At 43.9% G+C, this 24,986-nt stretch overlaps 1 protein-coding gene across 2 annotated transcripts in view; it reads right to left on the bottom strand.

The window, feature by feature from the left end:
• Positions 1 to 15,568: 15,568 nt before the first annotated feature.
• Positions 15,569 to 24,986, bottom strand: part of ADGRL3 (adhesion G protein-coupled receptor L3) — a 495,252-nt gene continuing 485,834 nt past the window's right edge. For both annotated transcript variants that reach the window (XM_017744223.1, XM_017744226.1), the window contains one exon: positions 15,569 to 18,982. In XM_017744223.1, the coding sequence (XP_017599712.1) occupies positions 18,915 to 18,982 (68 nt within the window). In that variant the 3' untranslated portion in view covers positions 15,569 to 18,914. The remainder of the gene's footprint in view (positions 18,983 to 24,986) is intronic.

The raw sequence follows: 24,986 nt of genomic DNA, 5'->3' as shown, positions 1-24,986 counted from the left end.
CAATGCCAAGTGTAAAATAATAGTCTGATTCAGAGCTAAATACCATCTAGATTTCCCACTGAGTCCATTAATTCTCTTCTTTTATTATGGCAGAAAGTATTAAATACCTCAGATTAGAATCACGGTTTCATGCAGGATCTGTATTCCAATTACACAGCATCCTTTCCCGATTCAAGACATTGTATTGGTTTGTTTGGGGGTAGGGGGAATTCTTTTTTTTTTTTCTGCCAACTTAAAGGAGCAATTTATTCTTTCTTTAAGTTGCAGTTCAAATTGCAGATGTCTTTGTCAAGCTGCTTCCTATCAGAACTGGTGCATTAACAAGGAGAGTGCTTGCTCATGAAGGAATATGTGAGTAGTGGACCTGTTTTCTCTGGTCAAATCACCTCTCTGTAATCTTTCAGGATTATCATCACCAAAGAGTTCCAAAGTGACACCCGCTAGGCACTGTCTAGCTAATTATTTGAAGCTCTTCTGTTTCTGCTGAAGTTTTGGCAGCCAGCCTGTAAAGTGTGACTCTGAGCTGTGTTTCCACAACATAATGCTTCGAGGAATGAGACAAACTACTTTTTCTAGCCAGTGCAAGAGACATTTGCCTCCCTACCACCACAAAAACAATATTAAGCAGCTGCTCAGCACTGCTTTCTGAAGGCACTTCTGTCACTGATCGGCAGAATTTAATAACATCGAGACTTAATCCCTCAGACTCGAGCTGGGCTCCCAGCAGAGGCACAGGGTGTATCAAGGGGGTATTTTGAAATTCAAGTTCTCTCACAGGCAAGCTGGAGCTATTCTGGGTTGAAATATTTAGCCAGGGCCAGATGAACAGATTTGACAGGACAGTGGCAAATTCTACTTTAAAGTTTACTTATTTTCACTTGGTGCTTCACTCTTGTAAGAAGCCCAGAAAAGAGTTGCCTCCTCAATCCTTTTTTTTTCATTTTCTTCTTTCATTTGACAAACTCAAGATCTCATTTCAGAAATGCAAGGAAAGGGACTAGTTTGGCTGGAAAGATGAGCAGTCTAGATGATGCCCAGCATGTCAAGCAAAAGCATCTTTGGAGTGCCCATCACCAGCTTCTTTCAGGGGACATCGCTCTGTAGCATCAATGAAATTCCTAGCTGATGGGAAGTTGCTCTGAGTGGTGTAAAACAGCAGACTCACCCTTCCAGGCTTCGTGGTCCTTAGGAGGAGGTGAGAATACTCCAAAGATGATCAATGCACTCAGTGTTGTCCCAGGATCCCGAGCTGGGTGCTTCCAGTGATGGTGGGAACCCTCCATGTCTCCTGTTCCACCTCATCCTTCTCTGCCCAGCTACAAAATAAATATGGAAAAGAAGTCACACTAACATCAAAATAATTTAAAAAGACAAATGACCATTAGCTACTCTTCATAAAATTTTTTCTGACTTGTGATGGAGGAAGCTTGCTAAGGTGGGTGGGAAGAAATGTTTGGTCATGCTGAATTATTCATAGAGATTTGCATCAAGCCCACTATCTACGTTACCAAAAGTTGATCCTATAGGACAGATGGTATCCCTGCTCCTGCCTTAGTGTTTTGCCCTGGCACTTTGCCCCACAGCATCATCTCTCCAACCTTCATCTTGCAGTCTGTGCTCATCTCACTGCTTCCACAGTTATGTTTGCTCTCAGTTTGTTTTTCTCTTCAGCCCTTCCAAATACTAACCACTCCTCAGCATTTGCTCTCAGCTCCCAGCTGAATGTCTTCTCCCAAATCACTGTTTCTCCAGCCTTTCAGGTGACCCTGTTTTGGGTCATGGTCTTGTTCTTACAGCCATCTTGTTGCTAAATACACCTCAACTCCTCCCACCTAAACAAGGAGCATTAGCCAGGTTGGATGGGACTTCACCTCACCTGCAGCATAGTTGGAAGTAAACTCTAGAGAAACATCTCTCTTCACCTCCATGAACATATAAATAAATTCCAGAGGGGTGGTATTTCAAAGTTTATTTTAATAGTGAAACAGTTTGCAAAGTTGATGCTCTCAGCCAAGAAATGGTTGTTCCCTTTCACTCCTTACCCTGTGATAAATGCCCTGCTGGAAGGAACCCTCAGTCTTGAGTGCAGTGCAGAGTTTTGTACCCTTTTCCCCCTCAGATGAAGCTCCTTGGCAGAGCAGAGCCAAATGTCCTTTTTCGCTTGAAAACAGTCATCCTGGGGCAGGTAGTCCTGTGCACAGGCTATTCTTATGGGAAGGTGATGTGTAACTAGAGAAGAGTAAGACATGACACTTCCAAGATACCACCTGAGGAAGATGTATTCTAACCTGAAAAAATAATCTGATTTTTTTTTTTTAAAAAAAAACCCACTATTTTGATATTTTTTCCTTATTTTTGGGAATCTTAAAGCCTGCCTTAGACACCTCTGCTCTTGCTAGCAGTGGTCTGGAAAAATCATGACAGAACTTCCACATCTCTTGAACTTAAATCAGAGATGCCAAGAACCTACCTCAGCTGTCCTTCACTAGCCATATTACTTAATAATAATAATGATTCTTAGAAGAGTGAAGTGACTTCTCATCACTCAGAAATAAGCAAGGCTGTGGGTTTGGTTGGCAGAAGTAATTTATCCATGTTTCCAAAACAAATAAGCAAATCTGCATACCTTTTTCTTAACAAATTCTGAGCCAGAAGTTCAGCTGATAGCAGCTGGTGTAACTACATGGTTTTCACTGGAGCTGGGACAATTCCCACTGGCTGAGTAATGAACTGTCATAAGTGAATGAGGAGTGATCAAAGAAACATTTTGTTTCAGCAACATGAGATTACAAATGAGCAACCCTAGTTTGGCTTTTTTTTTTTTCTTTTGGTCTCAGCCAGTTATGGGTAGAGAGATTTTATTCAGAGATTGCCAGGCTTTTACAACCATTTATTTTTTCCCTATGAACTTGTGTTCCACCTGCAGATAAAGGTCCCTGAAAATTCTCCCCCAAAGAAATACTAAATTCAGCTTTCAAAGTTATCTCAGCAGTAGATGGCACTGCGGGGACTGAAACCCGAAAGGGAAAAACCAAGACGCAAATTTTGCTCTCAGACAGGAATTTCAGTCTTATAATTGCTATAAAATATCCCCCACATGCAGGTTACCCTAATAACCACGTATTGATTATAAATTGTTTCCATAATTGCAATTTTAATGCGTGGAATTTCTAAGGGCTTTGCACATGCTCTGTTGTGGAAGAAAAAGAGATTGCATGACTGTGAGCTAATGGGAAGCCTACTAGCAATTAAATTTTGATTTGTGTATTATCACAACATATACCTTTTAGGTAAGCTTTCTTTGAGCATTTATCTGGCTTAAAAGGTAATGAAGGAGCTTTCTATTGTGGGAAGCATTTGATTTATAGCCTGCAAAATATTCTTGCTCTTAGGTAACAGGATTACACCGAGTTCTTTGCTAGGCCTAATCTCTATTAAGTATTGTTATAAAATGCTGTTATACTTTCTTTAAGGCGTGAAGATGTCTAAAAATCAGAGGAACTGATGCTGTTAATTGAATGTGCTGTATCTCTTTGAGAAAAGCTGAAGGAAAAAAGGGTTCCCATGATCTAATCCCACAGAAAGCAAAGTGGCTTCCTATTATAAAGGTGGGCTCACCCCCACCATCATAAGAGATCTCCATTTGATTTCAAATTCGAGTGATTCATCATCACCTAGTCTTTAAAGCAAGCCTTTCTCACAGCCCATTGGACCTGCAAGGCCTGTTTCCGTCAGTGTGGGTAATTTTGGGGTGGTCTCAACAGTAGTGATGTGCTTGCTGGTGCTCTAGCAAACCACCCTCTCCATGCCATGAGAGCATTTCCTGCTTGGATACTTCAGCACTGCATCTGGAAACCAGAGACAAAAATATACATCAGTGAGGGGATGTGCTTGGTGCCAGCGAGTCTCTGAAGGGCAGGAGCCAGATCTGGAACCTGGTGGTGGACTTACAGAGACCATCACGGCTAAGGGAGAGCTCCATGTGAGTGCAGCTCCTCCATCAGGAGTAAATGCTAAAGGGTGCATAGTGGGGTCACATCAACATCCCACATCAGCACCTTTGTCTCCTGCATCTTCCATCTGAGAACAGAAGACCACGGCTTTCCCAGGGGACATTTCAAACTCCAGTGGCCAAACCTGTGAAGTCCCAGGGTTGAACTGATAGATGCTTATAGCTGAGGAAGCTTGGAAACTGCAGATGCCATTTAGGAAATTGCTCTAGCACATCTCATTTCAAGGACCCTCTTCCATTCTTTTGGTTTCTCTGCGATTTTAGGCTTTGGGGCAGGCAACTAACATCTCTATTTGGACCTAAAAACTTCAAGTCCAAGGAGGAGCATATGCTTCCTTTGCAAAACCATACACAAAAGCTGAAGAAAGGACAAATTTATTTCTCTGCATCACAATTGTGTGTGTAAGTACCAGGCTGAGCTAGTTCTTGGTAAGCAAGCATTTGCTTGGAAGAGGTAAAAGATTAAAAAGCTGGGAGAAAGTACTTCCTCAAATATTAAAAAAAAAAAACAAAAACAAAAACTGGTGCAAGACATTTCTTCTGCAGCAAAACCCTGCCTGAATTTGCAGCTGCAACATGTGTGAAAACAAAAAGCACCACTTAGGGCAAACTTTTCCAAAATAAGATAATCTTATAAAATATGCACTCAAACAAAAGGAAATTAAACCAGTGTGCTCACTAATGATGTGTGTGCCTGCAGCTCGCTCTTCTAGGTGCTGCTTGCAGAAGTCACTAGAAAAGAAAGAGAAAGCACTATTGCAGGGATTAATCCTGCACTGATCAAGGATTTAGCTGAGTATCCCACTAAGCACTCACCAGCAGCACTAGGCTGAACACCAGTTTTGGGGCTGCACATCTCATGCCTGTTCCATCCCTTTGCTGCTTATCCTCGTTTCTGAGGAATGAAGGGCTGCTCACGGAGATGGGACACTTTGTACCAGCTAGGACATCCAAAGTGGACTTTTTTTTCCTTTCTTCTTCTATTTTTTCTTTGCTTTTCAGTCTGTAAGTTCCTGAAATAGGGAAAAAAAGCATTCTTGTGTTACAAACATTGCTGTTATTTAACTAAAAAGAAAGGCAAAACAAATCACCAAATATCATTCTGAGCACTGGTAACTTTTGTCACCATGCCAGCACATGACTAAAAAAAAAACCGACAGAGATTACCTTTGAAAATAACTTACCATTTCCTCCTCAATCTTTTCATCTCCTTTCACTTTGTTTTGGTTGAAAAGCAACAATAGCATGTCAGAGGTGGGAGGAAAGACATTTTTGTGACAGGATTGTGGAATATGCAATGGCTTGGGGAGAAACACTTCTTTCCAGTCTCATTTCTATTCAATAACTCAGTAGACTTTCCTATTTTTAATGTACACATATACATGTACAAATGCGCAGGTGGTGCCAGGATAATTTTATCTGCATTTACAGAGCATTTTCTACTTTGCCTTTGTCATCCTTGTTGTTTATAAATAATAATCATTATCCAGAATTTTCATTTGAGAAGCAGATCGTGCCAGGAATGTAAAGATGATGGCAACTCGTTTACCTGTGATCCTAAAATAAAAATTGACATGTTCTCCCCTTGAGCTGTGTTGTGTTGCAAGAAGAAAAAGAGTGTAGTGTTGTTACCTTGTTTGGGTTTTGGATTTCCCCTGCTTCCAAAAGAAATAAAGGGACTGAAGCATTAAAGGCAGCTGGGTAGAATGCATTACTGTTGTTGTTTTCAAAGAACAAAGCCTTTCTTTTAAAAGATTTTTATATGTTTTACCTGCTTCCATCCATCTCCCACTCTCTTGTTCCTCTGTCTGCCCTAAAATTTCACAGCAATATCTTAACGCAGAGGGAGCTTCATTAAATGTCATTTCAGAGTGGATAAGCTAAGCCAATATCTGGAGCAACACATGGGGTTTCCAGGTGTGGAGATTCAGTCACTTCTTTTGCCCCATTTATCAGACCAAAACCAAACCAGGGAACTCAACTGGCTGCCAAAACATGAACTTGGAAGTCTTCATATGTATATGTAAATGTATATGATAGATATCTTTATATATTATATATATTACAATATTTGTAATATATATCATATATATTTTTTTATTTTTTAATACTGAACATAGTTTTGAGATTAGCAGCAATCTAAACCCAAAAATGTTAATTTCATGGTGCTCTGGACAGAAGAAAACAAGCGTGAAACCTTTCCTTTTTTCACCTACAAAATTCTACCCTGGAGAATACTTTTTGATTTTAGTGGGGTTATTCCTGATTTACTGGAGGAGAGGGAGGTAGTGAAATGTCCAGGGTGGGTGTCCCCGGTGGGGTTTTCCTTACTGTCCACAGCACATCCTCCCTATGGAGCAGTGGGGAGATGGGAGAGAACTACTGACTATATGGGGTAACAAATGAAGCTAATGACTTCAAATTTACTGGGAGATATTTTGGTGACCTCATTTTCACTTCTGGTGATCTTCTTTACACAATTTTATCCATGACTGTTCACATGCATTCATGCCTTCCCATTGGTAATTGAGATTCAAGGTGACTTCAGCACAAATCAAATCCCCTTCCAGCAGCCCAGTCTGGGACTTCAGCAGTGATGGGCCAGATGTTGGTGCAGATATGACACTAACTGCTGTGAGACCTCCCAATCTACCAGAAGACCTGGAAAAACTATTGGAATCTCAGCATGAGTGCTGGGAAACACAGACCAAGAGATATCCACGTAACCCACCATTAGTCTGTCCCCGTGACCCATCTTATTACCCCTTTGATGGGAAGTGTTCAAGAGGAGCCAAGACAACTGAAGAGAATCTAATTCCTCAAAACAAAACTAGAGTAGTGTGCTAGGCAGTGCTCGAACACTTAAAAATACTTTTCCATATGTGCCAAGCTAAGGAACAAGCAGAGTTCAGCCCAGCCACAGCACTGAAAAAGCCCAAACATGGGGACTGGCAGACTCAAAAGTAATTGCATACGGCACCTGAGCCCACAGCTTCACACATGCTGGGCATCCCAACACTGCCAAGTCCAGGTCTGGTGTAGACAGTCAGAGCGTAGTCCTCACACTGATAAGGAGGTAGATACCAGCTGAACCAGTCCACCCCAGACCTGGAAAGCTTTCTGAAGCACCCAGATCTCTTTGCCTGAAAGGCAACATCTTTAATATATTTTATCTGCATAAATATATAATAATATAGATTATAATAGATAATAAATATGATAAATGTATCAATTTAGGAATTAGCAACAATTCAAGGTGAAGACACAAGCAAAGCAAGTGGTCAGATTTCGCAGTGCCCAACTAATGATCCTGTCCCACAGACTCACTTATAAGAGCAGATGGGACTCTATCTTCTGCCTTGAATGAATTCAAGCTTTTGCTGACAGTGAGTGGGGATTTTATCACTGATAGTAAACAGGAATACAGCTACATCAGTGTACATCAGTTTTTACTAATCTTACTTGTGCTGGACTCAAGTGCAAGTCCTCTCCATCTTATTACCACAAGCACTGAAAGGTACTCAGTAGAGCCTGAAGGTCAGGGCTCTTTTAGCACTGACCAGCTATTACAGGATGTAACCACCCTACTCACAGACGACTGCAGATCCAATTTTACATAGGACAAATAGCAAAACGCTGAGCCTTTGGCTTATCAATTTGCCTCATTTCCTCATGTCCCTGCATCTGTAACAAAGCAGGGGATAATACACCTTTCCTGCATCTATCACCTGCTGGCTCTCATGGCTCTTGCCCAACCTGTCTAACGATCCTGGCACCAGGCCTCCCCCTTGCTACAGTGGCCTCTTTTGTCACTTGTCAACTAATTAGACCTCACAGGCACATTACCAGCGTGGGCAGGCACCAAGGCCTAGAACAATTACAGCTTTTATTTTTTTAAAAAAGCTGCCAGATGTTTACTGAGTCTTATCCAAAGGGATTTAATGGCAGCCTCAGCATGCTCCCAACCGAACAGCATCTGCAAGTCTCCGAACGGTGTGATTTCATTAATTCCTCAACAGGCTCAGGTTTCTACCAGGGGCCCAGATTTTTCTTGTTTTCCTCCAAACATTGTGACATATATAAATGGAGGGGGATTGCCACTCATGCCACATTGCAGCATTCCTTGGCAGCTAGAACATTTTTCAAAGTCTTGGTGCGTCACTGCTCCCCAGCATCAGAACCCTAGCGAAGGATACCATTAAATTTTGGGACTGGCAGGATACCAAGCTTTCTATGAGTGTGGAACTGCACCTGCAGGATGAGAGACTAATTGGAATTACTCATAAAAAAAAAAAAAGGCTAGAAGCTAATATGAAAAAGGTTACAATCACTAAAGGATGTGGTAGTGAAGGAGGGAAAGGGCACAAAGCGTACAGCAAGGTTATGGTCTGTACACACCCTTCAGTCTAACTCATTAGCAAGGCAGTTCATCTCCACTAATGGTGCATTATTGCCCACTAGTGTGGAGCAAGATTAATCAACAGGTGATCAAAAAAAATAAAAGAAAAATAAAGGCACCTGTCTGTAAAATACTACCACTGCACATCAGTCATATGCCAAGCCTGTGATCCCAGGTCTCCTGACCAGTCCCAGTCTCCAAGAGTTTAACATCCTCTGTGCTTGAACTGTGAGTTGGACTGCTTCATGCTTGGACTTGGTCAGCTTGGACTGTCTGGTGTTGGCTGCTGCATTCCAGCACAGATGATTTATGAAGTTGAACTGGTTCAGGAAGCCCCTGTTTGTCCACACCAAACACACCTCTGTTTCAGGTCAGGGGAGACTGAGACCAGACTCCTTCTGGCAATATCTGCTATAGCAGGGCCTGGAAAGCCAGCACTGCTCATAAATCACTGCATCAAGGGAGAGGCCTTTATCAAGGCAACCCTTTTGTCTCTTCTCTATCTGATAGCCATGATTCTGCAATAAAGGCAGAAATACTGTTGAGGTCCACAGTAATTTACTACAGGGAAAAATCAGGTAGTAGGTTCGATACAAACTTGACAGTTATAACTAGCACTCAGCTGTGTGCTGAGGAAGCTTGACCTCCTTACCCACAGGAAAGGAAGACAGGGTTGCTCACGGTGTTTTCCTCCTGTTCCTCATCTGTCACTGCCCTCCTCGTTGCCTCCCAAGTTCTCTTAAATTTTGCATATATAGCTTTTGGCACTTCTCTTTTCTCCAGACTTCTGTCCAAGAGAAGGAAGAAAAAAAACACCTCCTGAAGGAAGGATTGCCAGACGGCTTGCCAGAGACAGAGATCTGTGATTTCTGGGACTGGCACAAGACAGAAAAAGAGTGGTGACATCCTTAATGGGAAATGTGCATGCAGAACGGGAATTCAGGGGGCCAGAAGGACACAGCTAAGTTCAGGCATACCTTCCCAGTGGAGGACTGCTGAATACTTAACTGACACTTTTAATTAACTTATTACAAGCTCATGGTGATTAAAAAAAAACTATTCAGTGGCTAAAACTAAATTAAAGCTTACCTGCACACGTCTTTTACCTGATGCAGTCTGATAACTGGTGGGATATGTACAGTAGAGAGAAATGCTTTCCTCTCCCTTGATAGTCCCCCATAATTTCCTTCATCTTAGCACCTTCTTTCTGCTTGCCTCTGCTCCCTTAAAGTTTTCTCCCTGAGGAGCCTCCGGCAGCAGAGAAAGACTAGAAAAGTAATATTTAAAGCCAGAATGCATTTCATACCCTGCTGGCTACCACAAAAAACATTTTTCCAAGACACCTGTAAGACACGGTTTGCAGCATTAAAGAGAAGAAGGTCCTCTATAGTCAGAACATTGGGATGGAAACTACACATTTTGATCCACAGGTGCTCCACAGACATATGTGTCTCCATGTAGATTTTCTTGGAAAAAGACAGAGAGGCGAAAGCTAATCCATGGGCCACTTTCAGGCAGTCCGTAGGCAGACTAAATGAATCACTCATTTTACAAGATGCTTCAGTAGTAAACACGGATGGATGCACCTCCATGGATGGAGGAGAGTGGCCAGCAGAATCTTGACATGGTGCATTTGGTGCTTTGTGTGCTAGGGTAGGAGAGAGATGATCCCATGGGTTCCTGGAGTGCTTTATCCAATGTAAAAGAGGTCCATACTGTGAAAAAGCCAAAACTGTGCCCACCCCATGCCAGGGACCAACCTGGGCACGTTAGGAAAAGTGGTGCTTGGCTTCCAGCACCAGGACCCTGGACAGCCTTTGGCCTGGCAAAAAGGCATTACAGGAGACGCAAGCAGCACCAGGTTTTTTCTCCTGTAAATGCTTAGCTGTTGCTTGGGGACCAGCTTTTGGTATCCCATTTCATTTAGAAGTAAAGACACACTGAAACACTGCAGGCTCACACTCTCTTCTTCTGAAGAGGTTGTGATGGGGACAGCACCTTCCAGTGTCTGAAACCATTTAGGAAAGGAGATACAAAGTCACACTTTTCCTCAGTCTGTGGTTTGACATCTTTCCTTTTCCTTTCTTTTTCTTCAGTGGCTGAACCCTGGGCTCATTTGCCACACTTGAAAAGAAGGGATCTTCAGAACAACATCACAAGCCCTACAACTCTCTCCTCAGCTCCCAGTGTGGTTTCTTCAGCTGATGAATTCGGGGCACATTGCAAACAGTATTGCAATGGCCGGTTAACTCTGCACCTACACCTCCTTGAAGACATTGAGGTGTTTCAGGAGCGCCTCTTCATCTCTTCCACTACTAAAAAGAGCTTGTGTGACAGCTTGCAAGGAGAGCAGAGAGTAAGAAACCAGCAGGTTGACACTAGCAGATCATATTCAACACACAAGCTTTACAATGAGAAGTTAACAGTGGGGAAGCAGAGAACTGAAAATACTCTTTGAGAGCTAAATCCCTCTCAGCTCAACACTGGCAAATATATATCTCTGAATTAAGACAAAGGAGCATCTATCCTCCTCTTCCTCATGCATACTAGAACAACAGAGGGGTGGAGGCATTTGAGCTGATCTGGTTTCAGACATCTAAGACCACAGGTGCCCAAGGATCTACAATCAGTGGGGAGAAGGGGGACTGTCAAGGGAAATTGAGCCCAGGTGGCTTTGAACCCATGTCAGGGCAGCATTGTAACCATCAGGAGGGACTTGTCTCACCACTGGGTATCAGAGTTGGGACATGGCAGTCCCCTCATATGCTCCCTACCACAGTAGGGCTTGACACTTCATCCACCTGCCAAAGCAAGCAGGCTGAAAGCCTTGCTCTTCAGGGTAAATCAAGAAAAAACAAATGTAAAATTGACAGCAATAATAATTTCAGTGGAATGGTGTATTACTAGCAGTGTTAATGCTTCCACTGCCTTTATTAGAGTGTATACACAGTGTGCAATAATGTAATTAGATTTCACAATGTGTAATAATGATTTTTATGCAATGCAACAACTGTGTATTAGAGAAGGGAATTGGTTCCCATTACAGAGCCAGCACGAATCTTGGGCCAATACTTCATACCTGACAGTGCATCTGTTGGGTCTCAGGTCTGGGCTATAATCCAGTAAAAGCTGGAGAACAGCCTAGCGCAGGGCTTTTTCCACTGTGACTCCAGAAATGCCTCTGTGCTTCCTCCTCCCCCATGCCTTCCTGTATGGGCAGCATCACCAGATTCCAAGAGAACCCAAGCACAGATCCTTCATGACTGAAATGCTCACAGGAGAACACAGCCCCTTTTTGCAGGGTAGGGAACATTTTTATCTACCTTGGAGAAAACCATTTAGGAGCTAATGTGTACTCACAACACATGAGCCTACCCAGCTGGGAAGGAAATGAGCAGCACAGCCTGAGATCAGGGAGGGAAGATGAACCACCATGGGACCGGGGACTACACAGGGCCCATTAAGGGGGTACTAAGGAGGCAAAAGGTAGAGTGGTATTAAAAGTGCTCCTGATCCACAGATATTCACCTCACCCAAGTGCAGCTGCTGACGTGTGAGTGGGCTGACACAGAGCCTGGCACAATTTACCCCTTAGCACAGAGGGGGCCAAGTAATTTCCAGAATCATGTTCCCCATTTTAGCCCCTAATGACTGGGCTGGAACACTTGTGGCACATGCTAGAAAGGGCACAGCAATGGCCACCTGGCATGCCCAGCAATGCAGTGGAGAGCATTTCTGCAGTGGAAATGCAGCCCTCGGCTCCAGCACATCCAGAACTTGGCTTAACCCTGCCTGGACAACAGCACCCCAAAGCATTTGTGACTCGCTCTTGAAATCCAACGGTGACAACAAACGTTTGATGCCTTCAGAATAAATAATTTTCACTTTCCCTCTGAGTGGACTTGTTTTAAATGCCACTTACTCTGTCTTTGTCATTTATGAGCATGAGTTGACCCACTTAGTCTGTGCTGCATTTTTCACAGCAAATCATGGCTTTTCTGCAAAGGTACAGAATATTAGGGGCACAGTTTCATTGGCAACATTTTTTTGCTTGTGAACCCATTAGTATTTTCCCTGAACAATTTTTTCTCCCTTGTCTTGCTAAGATAGAGAATTGCTCTTTTGCAGGTCTATTCTCACTGTTATTCCCTTGGCTTGAGTGAAATATATATGAGATGACTCAAGAGTTTGAACTCTCAGTATATGTTTCTAATACAAAGTCTCTGTGTGTCTGGGGACTTAAGACAGATATTTAATTTTAGATAAGAAATACTAGTGACATCATGCCTTTGATTTCTTTGCTGGATATCTGTGCAGGCTGCACATGGTGAAGCTGTTCAGCCGTAACAGCCTCATCACTTTTAGGAAGCTGCTTAATATTGAGCAGAGGAGCAGAGCAGCAGGCAGCCACTGGTCCTCTTGGGTGGCGCTAAGTGGGAGTGCACCATACAATAACACATATGTAAGGGTAAATAAAGGATATTACAAAGAAAACTGGGGTTTCTAAGTTTCATTTTTATGCAGCTGCTGCATCCCCAGGACAGCAAAGCTCTAAGCAGGGCACATCAGCCAGAGGGTCAGCTACCCTTACCCCAAAGCCACCTTGCAGATGTTGGTTTATGCCCCCTCAACACACACACTGGAGAGGTTGAATTTAACCTTGAAGCCATCAGTGGCTTCAGCTTCCCACAGCAGCAGATGCTGGCAAGTGCATCCAAGCAGAAGGAAGCACACACATAACAGCTTCATTTTTTAGCTTTACAGATTAAAAAAAAAAAAAAAAAGGCATGTCTTTATTTTATTTTGAAACATGACTAACTAAAAGCTCATATACATGGAGGGAAGCTTGAGGAAAAAAAACCCCAGACTCCTGCAGCAACACTTTTTAGTCGAGACCATTTTGACGACATTACGGTGACAAATATTCAGCCTTTCCTACAATATTATGCCTTCCTACACAGCAGGTGTTATCCAGGAAGATCTAGGAGAGCTATTACCATGGATAAAGAGGGAATAAGACAGGAAATAAAATTTAATTGCTGAGACACGAGTCAAAGTGCCATACTTGCATGTCAACAGAAACAGTTAGCATGTAGGGTGTCTTACCAAGGGGTACAACATAGTCATCATTCTTCAGAACTCCAGTCACTCTTGAAACATCTTCCTAAAGTTTAATCTCCAGTTCAGCCAGGAGGCATAAATTTGCTGCAAACAGTATCATCTTCACCACCTTGGCCTACATGAAGAAAACCCTCCTCAGCACACCCCCCTGAGCTTGCTAAGGGGCCTCTAAGCAACATCCACAGGTGTTGCTGTTACTTCTCCAGTTAGGGACAGAGTTACACCCAGTTACATCCAGTCAGGTGCTTCTCCTAATTGCCCTAAATGAATAATGAACAAACCTGTAGATTAAGAGAATTTGGTTGGTTTGGTCTGTAAAAGGGAAAGTTTAGGAGTGATGTAATTGCAGCCTTCTGGTACCTGAGGGAGCCAAAAGAAACATGGAGAGGGACTATTTGCTGACTCTTACCAGTTCTGCAGTGATGGGTTCAGTGGTTGTGAGGCAGAGGTACCCCTCAGCATCCCTCTCTTGTGAGCCCATGCTCTTGAAGGTATAGCCCAGGGTGCTGACATGCAAACTCTACTCCCCTCTTTACACTGCCAGCTGGGAAGTAATTTTCCAGGCCTGCCTAATACTATTGTAATTTTTTATGTCAATAAAATATGGTTGAAAAAAAAAAAAATCACAAGTGTGAAGTATGGCTGAAGACTCAGCAGCGGTGTTTCTTCAGTTCCTCAGCGAGCTAGCAATTCTTTCGGACCCTGCAACAAGAGACTGTAGGTGACAGGCTTTTCTTTTTCTTACTTTTTTTTTTTTCTTTCTTTAAACTGTAAAACAGCATAATATCTTACTAGAGCTCGTTGTACATCACCTTATGGGGTATTGGGTCAGGGAGTCTGTGGTTTAGTACCATGATGGGTAATGAAGCGTTACCTATATCTACATTTAGGACTTCACCTCTCCATTGCCCCACATAGTGCCACTTGCTGTATTACCTATGGTGAACTGCAGCACTCAATTCACCTTCTCTGGGCACTACTTATTATTTTATAGGTTTCTAACATGTCACTTCTTCTATGCCTCTGCACTAAAAATATTTCTAAATGGCTTCTAACAGGAAAGTCTCTGCTTTCATTTAATAAATCCTTTTAGTCTCCTTGTTCCTTGGATCCTGAGAGAAGCAGCGCAGTCCAAAGAAAACACATGCCATCGATTGGGAACCTGGGCTTAAGCCTCCTTGGAATGTTATACCCTTAAACCCCCATTGTAGCCCAGCCACTTTCCCAGCTGCAATGCACAGTGAGCAGATGTTTTCCTAGCCCCCTTTGACCAGGCTTTCCTCAAGCTGTTGCAGGGGATATGGCCCATGTGACTGAGACACAATTTACCTGGCACTGGGATTTTCTCGGAAGACAAGGCAGCAGAACTCACCAGACACGTCCATGAGCTCCTGCCTTTGCACTGGCTGGTGGCTCCTTGTTGTTTTGTTAAACCTGCAGCAGCGTTTCTAAGCATTGGCATATTTATGTTGACTTTGACACACTACCACTCAGATCTCCCGTATGAGGGTTGCATTGTTTTTTATGTGAAATATTGCAGCAGCTAATTGCAATTACCAGAAAGCATATACAAGAGAGCTTGTTGATCGCCAGTAGACAAAGACACTTTGGAAATCTTGGATTTTGCTATAGATGAAAGCCTATAAATTTTAAAATAGAAACCACGTTATCGTTTACAATTTCCGTTTGCGAACAAATTCTGCTAAAGAAAATTGGCGGCTGATTAAGTAAACATTTATACATAAATAAAACAGTGAAGATCTCTTCAGTTATTGAGATGCAGCCAGTTCAGTCTCTTGTAAATAATACAGTGATGAATTCTGGCGTTACAGTGCATGATAAAGCTACCTAGCCTCAAAGTCTTAGGCAAACTAATCCATACGCATGAATCAATCAGTTCATTTTAGTCATACCAGAGTTATATAAATGTCACCAAAATCAATGCCTGAGAGATATAACAGATTAGTCAGTCCTCATGCGGTACATCTAACTGGGATGCAAACCTACAGCAGATAACTCCACACTGAACACAGCTATACAAGTAGCTTGAATAAGTCATTTTAATAGAAAACTCAAGGGCAGGCCTGTAATGAGCAGGCATGGATGAGAAAAATTTGGTGCATTATTAATTTCAGACAATGCCGAGTTCTTTTTCATAATGTACATTTTATTAATGCTTTCTGTGATAGCTTTTCATACCGGTTCACCACCAGGAGTACAGTAATTACAATGTATCAAGATTCATTCCATGCCTGAGGAGTAAGGAAGTCCAGTTACGATACGGAAAGTAAGTGAAATGTCAATCACTATTGACTCAGGGCTGGATTAAATCAAAACTCTGCCGGGTGGGTTTGGTAACAGCACCTCCCACACACAATCTTCAGTGAATGTCTGCCTCCCTCTCCTCACTGCTCATCTCCATGTGTAACCTCTGCGCCATCGATATGGATGCAGTGGACGGGATTCATCATTTTTATTAGGATTTGGGGTTGGTCTGGCTCATCTTAACAACTGTCAGTTGCGGGGTGTCAGCCTCTTTGGGGCTGGCGAGAGAGAGAAACATTGAAGGTTGTTGTAAATGCCTCCAAGAATAACTCTTCTAGATATAAAGGCAAGGGTTTAAGGTACGGGATGATGGGATTGTCTGGGGAGAGAAACTAATAGTGAACACTCCAATGAAAAAAATCCACCACTCAACCCAACACAGGCGAGTTCTGCTTTCCTGCAGTCTAGTGAAAAACCAGGGAATATCTTATTTCCTGTAATCACAGCCCCCACTTTTGCACCTCAAACCTCCCCAGGGTCAGGAAACTTCAGGCTCAGGATTTAGCATTGCCCTTTGAGGCTCTAGAAACCATATGAATGGTCCCCTCACGTCCCCAAGATTGTGGACTTCCAAATGTTTTGGAGGTATTTATTTTGCTTAATGCACTGGCTGGCTTTCAGCACATTTCCAGCACAAAGACAGGGTGGGTTGCTCATATTTTTCATTATTTTTCTCCCTGGATAAAAGGCCTTCACTGTGGAGGAAACCACAGCCTCCCCAAGATGATGGACACCTTGCCTGGGGACACTGTACAAGGCTGGAGAACTGGGCAAAGGAAGAGGCGTCCACATGTGGCAGATGAAAGCGCAGTGCCTCCTGTGCACTGGTTTGATAAATAAACAAATGCCCTGAAAAAATATATAAATCACTTGGCACTGGCAGTTGTTAGGTGTTAATGGTAACAGAGCCACACAGAGCTGGATGACAGAGGAGGTATTCAAGTACTCAAGAGGAAAAGTCTACCCCTGCAGCTCACCTTGGATCACTGCAAGCAAATTACCACTCTAGATGCCCACACCCCTCAGGGATTTGAGGCAGCTTCCAACTTCTGTTGGTTGCCCACTGCCCATTCCTTGCAAAGGTAAAGGGGCTTTGGCCCCAGCGCTATGCTAAATGCGTGCAACAGTTGTTTCAGGCTGTCTGGCTTCTTCATGGGGAAGACACGTCACTTTGGCACTGCTTTCCTGCAAAATGCTAAGCTGAAGAGAGACTTCTATGTCCAAAGAAAGTTATTGGGGGTAATTTTCAAAAATACCTGTTTTCTTCTCAAGTATGGGCTTTTTTCTGATTTCGATTTCTAATTCCATTCTTTTTTCCTAATTTCCCTGCACTGTATGAATCCGAACAGTTGGACTCAGAGTAAATAAGGCATAAGGAAGCTTTGGGTGGTGAATGATGAAAGGGAAACCCCAAAGCTCCGGTCCAACTTCCAGGAGGTACCATCCTGCCAGCGCCTGTGCCCGAGTGCAGCCCTGTTGTGCTGGCAGTGTTTGCAGATGGGCACTATTGTGCCACGGCAGGGGACAGAGGATGACAACTCAATGCAGAGCAGCGATTTATCGGTTCTCACTCGGCTAACACCACCCCCCTGCCTGCCAAGCCTCATTCCCTGGAGAGGTGCGGACACTACTCCGCGCTCATGCGAATAAAGCCGGACCTGGCAGCGTTACTTGTGACTCCTCAAATGTGTTTGGGCGTATAAAGGGCAGTACAACACACATAGCCATTTTCTCTCCTCTCTCACAGACACAGCTACACAGACACGGGGACCTGCACTGGTTGGCAGCCCCCCGAACCAGACACAGCCTTGCACACGTTTGCACAGACAGAGAACTGCACAGACAGGCACTGGCTGACATGAACACAGAACATGTCTAGGCATGCCTCCATTTACCCAGCCGAACAGTTGGCCCAACACCATTAATAAGCCTTCAGGGTTTCTTTTTTTTTTTTCTTTTTTCCTTTTTTTTTTTTTTTTAACTATTGCTAAAAGCCTGGGCATCACCACGCTGATGGGGTTTGCATCCCTCTGATGATTTCTGCCCATCCCACCTCCCACCCTCCCACCTCCCACAACTGCAGCAAGCAGTCCAAGTCCTCTGTGGGCTGTAGCTGAGTATTTACACCAGCGGAGACCATGGGACCAGTGAGTTCACCCTGTTTACAGGGACTAGGGAGAAATCTTTGCCGAGTCCTCTGCTGGACAGGTCCATCCTCCTTCAGGTGCCTCCTGCACCTGTGATGATGGCACAGCTTGGCTGCAAGAGCCCATGCCAGCCTCCAGCAGGCAGACCCCATGGGTTCCCATATATCCATCCCCAGCTGAGCTGATTGAGAAACGCTATCTTCAAGATACTAAGGCTCATTTTTTTTTTTTTTTTCCCAAAAAAATATCTCTATTTACACAAGACAATAAAATCTGAGCAGCTTTCCCCCGAGAAGCTTTGGCCAAGTGGAGCTGCTGCTGGACACATGCGCCGTCCCTATTTACAAGCAACAGCTTCGCTTGACAGTACTCTGCTGGCACGTTCAGCTTCTTCTGGTGTAAGGACTACTTCTCTGTCCCCCTGGTCCTTCCCTTGGTGGCTCTTCGCACTGACAGGTCTGTATTTACAACAGCAACCTGGATCCGGCAGGTTCCCCTTTACAGAGCCCAGCTTGTGAGCATGGACAAGGACTCAGGATGGTGGATTAAGCACACTCAGCCATCTTTAGGTGTTACCAAGTTGCACAGTCAATGTTCGGAGCAGGTGAAACTAATTCCTTATTACAAAAGACAATTTTCACCCGTTCTGCTCATCTTAAAAAAAGAGACGAGCGACCAAGCGGCGAGGGCGCTTCCCAGGGTGCTGCCATGCACGGGGCAGCGGGAATCTCAGCCGGGCTGTTCTCTCCTCGGGGGTGCAAGGGTTTGCTGAGGGTTTGGTCGAGACTAGTTTCTCCAGCCTCTCCTGTTGCACCATCCCAAGTAAGGGACGGGTGAACTGAGGCACAGAGGAGCTGAGGCGGTGCACTGGCACGGGCTTGCCGGGGCAGGCTCACGGGGGCCCCAGGCACTAGATGACACTGTCCTCCATGGTGACTCGCCTGAAGACTGGCTCCTGCTTGGGCGTCCTTCCGCTTTCTGTGAAAAACAAGGGGAGAGCAGGTAAATCCCTGGAGCAGGACCCTGCAACAACCACCAGCTATTTTCAAGATCATTTCTATCCCCAAACAAAGTATGGGATGCCTGGACTTGCCTTGAAAATGAAGGCTTGCTCAGGGAAGGCGAATGTATTTATGGGTGACCATGCTATCTGGAATCTCCTCCCACCCTTTTTTCTGAATTTGGGGCTACAGCTTTGCCTGGCTTCGGCCCCACATGAGCCAGTTGTTTGTTGTACAGCAGCATCAGCCAGTGCTGCCCAATGCTCTACAGAAGGAGTGACACTGAGGTGCCTCCTTGCTCCTCTGGATTTAGCACATCACAGGGCTGAGCTGCAGCCACCAGTTTGTATCAACCCAACAGGGTTTGTCTGAGCAAACTGCGCTTTCTGTTGTGCCCCCCTGCCCCTTAATAATAAATATTCAGTATAAATGACTGCAAAGTAAACAGATTTGTTTTGATATCAGACATTATCTGAAGGGCACTTTACATCCTGAGTGCTCTGCTTTACAGCTGCCTCTATAATCAGTGCAGCCCCAGGGAGGAAAGCGCCTCCTTTTACAAGCTCACGTTGGGAGGACACAGCCACATGCACTTTGGGGTGACCACATGCAGGCTTTTTTATAAATAATGTTTCAGGGAGATCTTAAGATAGGCTAATCACATTCAAGAAGAATCAAGAGTTATTCTGGAACCACTTTCTAAGCATAAATCATTTCACCCTATTTCCCACCCTCCCAAATATATGCTGCTCTCTACAGCATCATAGATATTATCACAGGAAAAGTGGTGGGGGAGAACTAGCAACTTTTCAGGCATCTCCCAGCTTGGCTATTTTGGCTGATTTTTGGGGTTTTTCTGAGGAGGAGGGACTTTCATCTTTTCCTTGTTGCTCATCTCTTTTTTTTTCTTTTTTTCCTAAGTAGTGGGATGCATTTTCTCCTTTCATTTCCACTGCTGTTAGCTCGGTGGGCTGCTCTGCATTGCAGCACAAACTGCCAGCAGTAGAAAATGCCTGGGTACACAGTGTATAAAGAATAAAGAAAATCAAAAATCCCACCTATTTAATATGTAGCACTCTTCCTGGCTGATATCAACAGCAGCTTAAGCAATGAGGCCTTTTATCTCTAAGTTTGAATAAGCAAGCAAGGAGATGTGTGAGTGGAAGGTGACCAAAGGGCAGAGCTGAGGTGCTTGCATCGAGAAAAAATCTTCTTCTATTTATCAGGAAGGGATCCTCTCAAAAAAAAAAAAAAAAAAAACCAGACCAAAAGGCTGCTTTGTGACAAACCATAAAACCTTATTATTTTATTATTTTCTTTTATTCTTTTAGGTGAGGAAACCAGGGGCTGGCCAGAGCAGGCACCCAACAGTGCCACAGTAAAGCTTTAGCTTGCTTCAAATCTGCCTCCCATCACACAAAGTTCTAATTCCCTATGACCTTGCACTTCTCTCCAGCTGCCTACAGAAAGCACCTGAGAAACTCTTTTTGGCATATTTCAGCCAAAGGACAAAGCCTTGCCACAAATTAGGGGCTTTTTCTTTCAATTCGCCCCACTCAAAATCCATCTTCCCACACCCCCTCTGCAGCTTTTGTGCAACCAAGTCCTCAGAGATGCTTGGGGTGCAGTGCTGCTGCTTCCCAAGTGGAATACCCAGACATCCTCCACCCAGTTTGCTGACCGCTTGGTTTTCAACATTCTTCCTCCAAAACCATTTATCAGTGGATATTACCACAGGCCCGTGCCTGCTAAAAGGCGAAGCCTTTGCTGCCAGTGGGACACAAAGGCTGCAGGGCTCATGTCTGGAGTGAGCTTTCCTGCCACAGGGACCTAAATTTAACTCTGCCTGAGATGCCTCCAAGAGAAGTGGGAGAAGACAGGCTGAAAACAGTTTTATTATTGCCATAATATACCCATTGAGATCCCTTCTGCTGGAAATAACCTCTCCAAAGTTGTAACACAAGATGCAGTTGATGATAAGTGGCAGTTGGAGATATTTGGTCATCTGTACAAATAATCCCATCACACCAGATGAGGAGGTTGTGCAGCATCTATGTTTGTGTCTTCAAAGTTGCTGTTTGGGGTTTTAAGCAGCACTGCTAAAATACCAAGCATTTGCTTACAACACATAAAAATTGCTCTGTATAACAACGTTTTTTGTTTATTTATTGAGGTTTTAGCTTGGGTTTTTACATGTGTACAGTGCATTTAAGGAGTAGAAATATAAGAAAAGAAAATATGTGGAGGGTAAAGAAATAAAAAGATAGCAAATACGTAGGATGATTTTTTTTTTTGTTCTTGGTATTTTCCTGAAGACTATCACCATCTGTCTGGCATACTGAATACAATAAACAGTAAGCACCTGTAAAAAGCTATTTTGATCTGAAAAAAGGAAGATTTCCAAGCTATCCTGGCTAGTTTCAATATCTCAGTTTTAAACAGACTGCCTCTTCTGAACTGGGATGATAAATGATCTGGTGTATGATCCATGCATCCCCAGGGCTTGCCAAGGCTTTTGGAAGAGCAGAACTGGCCCTAAGCCAGCTACCTGTGCCGAACAAAATGTCCCTCAGTCCAGAAAGGGGAGTGCTTCTGCCTCCTGGGGTACTCCAGTGCCCTCCCCTGACAGCACTGCTAATGCCCCACGGAGGACAGCCACTGAACAATCCCTCACTGCCTTCCCTGGAAGCACTAATCACAGATTTTATCTGGCTTCAGCTTTACACTGTAGGATGTCCTCCATGCCTTTACCAGAGAGCCTGCAACAACATGACATTTATATAATGTTCGTGAGCCCAGACTATTTAAACCCTAAAAAATTAAATAAAATTTGCATCAAGTCTAGCTGAATGCAGCAAATAGCTAAAAATAAAATACTTTTCTTTCTAAAAGAAAGGAGATCAGAGTGTGACAGATGACCAAGCCCATGCTCTTAGGCTTTCCTGAGACAGGTTTTTAATAAGATGAGCTATCTTTCTATCCCTGTTGACTAGGCAATTCTGCAGGGTATTATATTCTTCATAACCTAGTGAGATCAAGAGCACATGGGGGTGTGACAGAGAGCCCAGCTGGTCAGGGAAGGGGGATGTAAACAATAGGGACACACGCAGAGACACAAAAGGACCCCCAGGAGCTCAGTGCCTCCCACCATTACTACTGTTTCCCCTGGCCCTCTGAGATATCTCACTGCTTATTACCTGGGGGCAGGGAGGAAGGAAAAAGATGGGTTAACAACTACAGGTGTCAAGGAATTAAAAGCAATCAACAGGCAGAAATGAACAGCACCATGGTAAGTAATATTGCCTACACAGTGCCTCCGAAGCTGTGATGATACACCCCCATCCCCAGCAACCCTCCAGCCTACATGGTCTTTCTTGGCATGTCTTTTGCCTTGTGTTTCTCCTTCATGTTTTAGGGAGATTTTACAGTCTCTTATGGCTCTTGCAGAAAATGGGTAGGAATTGCCTGCTGTAGTCAGTGTCCTTAAGCAGTAAACTCATGTGTCAGCTCTTTATGGGGTAGTCTGCAATGGTGTTACACAGGAAAAATAACCCAGTCCTGCACTAATTAGGAGTGAGTGAAAAAAGGGATTCATAACTTGTAAAGCACCCTAAGATGAATTTCAGGAAAATGCAAAGAATGGAGCCTTGCACTTCTCCATCCCCCTCTTCCCACCTGCAAGAAAGGCCTTCTGAAAGAACAACTCAATCAACAGTTCAACATTAGCAATCCTCACTCCAGTCCTCACTCTAAACCTCACAGCTGCCTGGCAGCTCACGCTTCTCAAAGGTGGCCCTGTGTTTCAGCAAATGGTCTGGGTATGTCAGTTGACGTTCTCATCAGATCAAGCACTACCTGTTTGCCTCTTATTTTGTTTGTTTTCAGCTGAAAGTGGGATGCTTGTTGCAGTTGAATGATGAAGCTTTAATCTCCCTATAAGGCAAATCTGGTTTGGTTTTTTTTTTTTGCTTTGTTTTGTTAAATGGAGCCCTAGAAAAGATCCCTCGAGTACAGGGCTGATTATCCCCTTCAACCCAGCCTACAAAGTTATGTGCCCCAAGCATGAGTATGGATTTAATACCATAATCACTACTGCCTTTTCATCAAGCTATTTTCTCACATTCTTGCCTTGGCTCAGCATTAAGAAATGCCTTAGAAGTTTTGTAGCTTTCCCTCATACCCCAGGAGCATTGTAGGCACCGAGGACTTAACAGTGAGTTGATTTTCACATGCTGCAGTCTGCACAGAAGACACCATTGCCACTCACATAAGAATTGTATATAGAGAGCTACTTATCAAAAAGCACCAACCATCACCATGCCCACAATCAACTGACACAACAAAATCTGTTCTCAAGGGGAAAAGAATGCTGTAAATAATCTGCGTCCTGCTCCCCTCCATGAACCCCGCCCACTACATTACACTCTTAAACTGGTTTTTGGCTTAATAAAATTAGTAATGTATTTTCTCTCTATTTTGTGATTCAGCTGTTTCCAAAGCTGCGAGAAGCACCAACAGTGAATCCTGTGATGTCAGAACAGCCTGGGGACAGAAATAATCAGCTTGAAAATAAACAACATTTTTTTGCAATCAAAGCGCTAATAGGCATGGGTAGGCTGGCAAAGAGAAGGGATGGAGAAGAGGGGAAAACCAGCCTGCACACTGATAAACCTGAAATACACAGAAAGGCTGGGGAAGAACGACCATTTGTAGTAAGGGAAGTTAAAGATTTTTCAGTAGGACAAAACCACCCCATAGCAAATCCACTGGTTTGTTCTTGGGGAGTTTCAGGAACACTGGTAAATGCTATGGTGATCACCTGCCTCCCACTTTACCACGATGGTATTTGCTAGTGTGTATGTCACCCTCCTCATGAACCCAACTCCACCATATCCTGAAAAACTATTTTTTGAGTCTTATATAGTAAAAGAGTTTTTACTTTCTTCAAAATAAGAGGTACCTCAATTATATAAAGCCTCAGCAGCCTCTTTTGGGCTGCTACATGGATTGTTGTGACCACATGGGTGTGAAACGCCTGCTGTGCCTGCAAGAGTGGGTCCACCATGCACTGTCTAGTTCCATCGCTGCTGGTATGGAAAATAAAATGGAACAGGAAGGCAGCATCAAGAGCAAGAGCACGACCTGGCTGGCCAGTGGCTGTTCTGCTGTGAAGTCAGGTGATTCCCCAATATTCCAATAGGAAATGCTCCCTTGTGGAAACCTAGACCCGGCAAGAAGCACTGCCGTGATCAGTGCTTGGTCCCACAAGGAGTTTCTTCCCCAAGATCTTCTGGCCAGAGTGGCTGCAGGAAGGACTCAGGTGACTCAAACCAGACTCTTTTAGGCTATGAATACCACCAAATACCACCACCCCTGGTTCTCTTCCCCAATGAGACTCTGCTGAGAAGCACTGAGCAGCAATGTGAGAACAACCCTGGGATGGAGCGGAATTGCTCCACTGCTCTGCTGCTGCATATATCCTCCAGCACTGGGAATATCTTGTCTAACATGTGCCTCACCCACCTGTTACAAATCTTTTGGCTTTTACCCAGCATGACAGGGCTTGGATAGGTGCAGCTTAGATGGAGGCAGCACCAAGTCCCTAAGCCCAGGGAATGGGAGGGCTTTGTGAAAAATCACATGCAGAAAATTCATTACTAATCATATCCACAGGTGGTTATTTCCCCCGTCAACCTTTCCAGTCTATTTTGTGGCTTTCTGTATTCCTGATTGCCCTCAAGGGATTTTAAAGGGGGAGGCTGGAGGAGAGCAGTGAAGTGCCAGTAGGCCATCAGCAGAGGTGAACGGGAAGGACGACATGGCCAAGGATGGTGATGGAGCTTGGCATACGCCTGGAGCAAGAAAATAAAGAGACAGCAAACAACGACCAAGAAGGCCTAACGGGGACTTGTTTTACTCTTTGACATGCTACCAGCAGTTTTTAATCTCAGAAAACCCAGATTAAAAAAAAAAAAAAAAAA

Source organism: Corvus brachyrhynchos, unplaced genomic scaffold (genome assembly GCF_000691975.1).
Source record: "Corvus brachyrhynchos isolate BGI_N302 unplaced genomic scaffold, ASM69197v1 scaffold229, whole genome shotgun sequence".
In the NCBI taxonomy this organism is placed as follows: Eukaryota; Metazoa; Chordata; class Aves; order Passeriformes; family Corvidae; genus Corvus; species Corvus brachyrhynchos.
Note: the sequence above shows the minus strand (reverse complement) of the source record. Positions and strands in the feature narration are given on the sequence as shown.